Consider the following 1,860-nt stretch of genomic DNA (forward strand, 5'->3'; position numbering starts at 1 on the left):
CAGGAATGTAATTAACAAATGTGCAGATAAGGTTGCTCTGCCAGGACCTGACGACTGACTTGCAGAGACACCAAGGCAGATGATAATGTAGGGACGGAACATAGAAAAGCAACTGGCAAGAGAAGGAGCCTCATATTCTTTCCTGCATCGTGGCCAAACCTTCTCACAGTATACTTACTAGGTTTAAATGTCAGGTTTTGTCTAGATCCCCTCCTGCATATTGTCTGCTTAATTTAAACCCAAGATGTGAACTCTATCTGTTCATCTCAGCATCCTGTACTACATCTCAGGGTGCAGTTCCAGCACCCACCTAATCCAATCTATGCTACAAACCTGCTGACTTTCATGTTGCTAAATATGGAAGGTTCCTTTCCATTGGCTCTAGCAATTATGAACACATGCAGTGAACTGGCTAACTCAAAACTAACCTTCTCTTCCCGCCCCCAAATTAAATTTAAGCCAGAGCTGAATCACTGTGTGTCTGAAAGGTTGCAACATGTGGAGCAATGGAGTAAACACGAATGTAGGAGCCACCCCTTCTCTTCAGGAGTCCAGACATTAGATCACATTCGCTGTCTCACCTGGGAAATGCTACCATTTGAACATCATGATAAACAGCTCTGTCACTGGGAAAGTTAGTCATGAAGAAATGACAATCACAGTTATTCAATAAGAGATCACACTAGCAACCCAGAGATCTATACAAAATTTCAGATTTTCATTTTGGCTCACCTTCCATCGAGGTCCAACTTTAACATGCATCATTGTCTTCTTATCCCACAGAATTGTAATGTCTTGTTCTGGAAAGTGTATCACAGTATAATATCCAGCCTTCCAAAGCTGATACTTCGATTTGTTTTCCTGTTTTAAGGTCTTCTGACAGAAATGAGTATTTATTAAGATCTAATAAAGATCTAATACGATCTAGTAAAGTAATCCTACCAGGGTATGCAGCCAATTAATAACAAAGTATATACTGAAGAGCTGAATCAACTATCAACTATTGCTGTATCAACATAACTGGGAATGTTGCTTAATACTTTGATATTTAGCTTTTTCAATCATTCAAGTTTGCTTTGATTTTGTACTTTGGTTTCCCTTTCAAAACCAAGTGGAAAGAAACAAATAAATGCCAGTATGCTTCAACTGCTTAAGGATTTTGAGCAGTCTTCTTTGTAGGACGGATAGAACTTGAAAAAAACAATGCAATATTTTTTTACTGGGAGCTGCTGCTTTATCCAGGCCTGGGAACTCGTGCTATGTTAAGTCAGACTGAGAGATGTTTTCCAAAAACATGTGAAATTGTAACTTTACAATGCTTATCTTACAAGGTAACCCGAAAAGGAAAGAAAATAACTAACCTGCTTCTCTGAAGTTTCACTGAAAAAAATCTCAGTGTCTCCAACAGTTATGAAAACAGTCTTCGAACAAACAATATCATTGTCAAAGCACTTTTTGTTCTGGGCAATTATAGATATATTTGAGTTATCTGTGCTCTGCAATATGAAGCAGAAATAATTTTATTTATAAATTCAATTGCATTTCACTCCCACAGGTTTATTCCAGCCTTACCATCACAAAAAGGTGGATAACAGTATTTACACATCTTTGAAATTAAAGAAAAGCTACCAAACAAGGAAATATATTTTTAAATTCAAACCTGAACTCACAATCTATTAAAACCGTGGAGTTAAACACAAAAAGCCATTACATTCAGCTGTGAGTCTTCTTTCTGAGGACTCCACAAACTCAAAGGATCAGCCTATCCCTAAAATAAGAGTTTAGTTTAGGATTTTAGAATGTGCTCACACATGGAATCTGATATTTACTGCACTGTATGGTTGTCAAAATGGAGACATG

At 37.4% G+C, this 1,860-nt stretch overlaps 1 protein-coding gene across 1 annotated transcript in view; it reads right to left on the bottom strand.

Annotated features, from left to right (window-relative positions):
• OTOGL (otogelin-like) overlaps positions 1-1,502 on the bottom strand; it is a gene marked incomplete at its 5' end in the record, with an annotated part of 46,033 nt that extends 44,531 nt beyond the window's left edge. The window contains 2 exons of the mRNA XM_010145715.1: positions 733-861; positions 1,329-1,502. Coding sequence (XP_010144017.1) covers positions 733-861; positions 1,329-1,502 — 303 coding nt within the window. The remainder of the gene's footprint in view (positions 1-732; positions 862-1,328) is intronic.
• Positions 1,503-1,860: the final 358 nt, after the last annotated feature.

The sequence above is a fragment of the Buceros rhinoceros genome, unplaced genomic scaffold, assembly GCF_000710305.1.
Source record: "Buceros rhinoceros silvestris isolate BGI_N320 unplaced genomic scaffold, ASM71030v1 scaffold8601, whole genome shotgun sequence".
NCBI lineage: Eukaryota > Metazoa > Chordata > Aves > Bucerotiformes > Bucerotidae > Buceros > Buceros rhinoceros.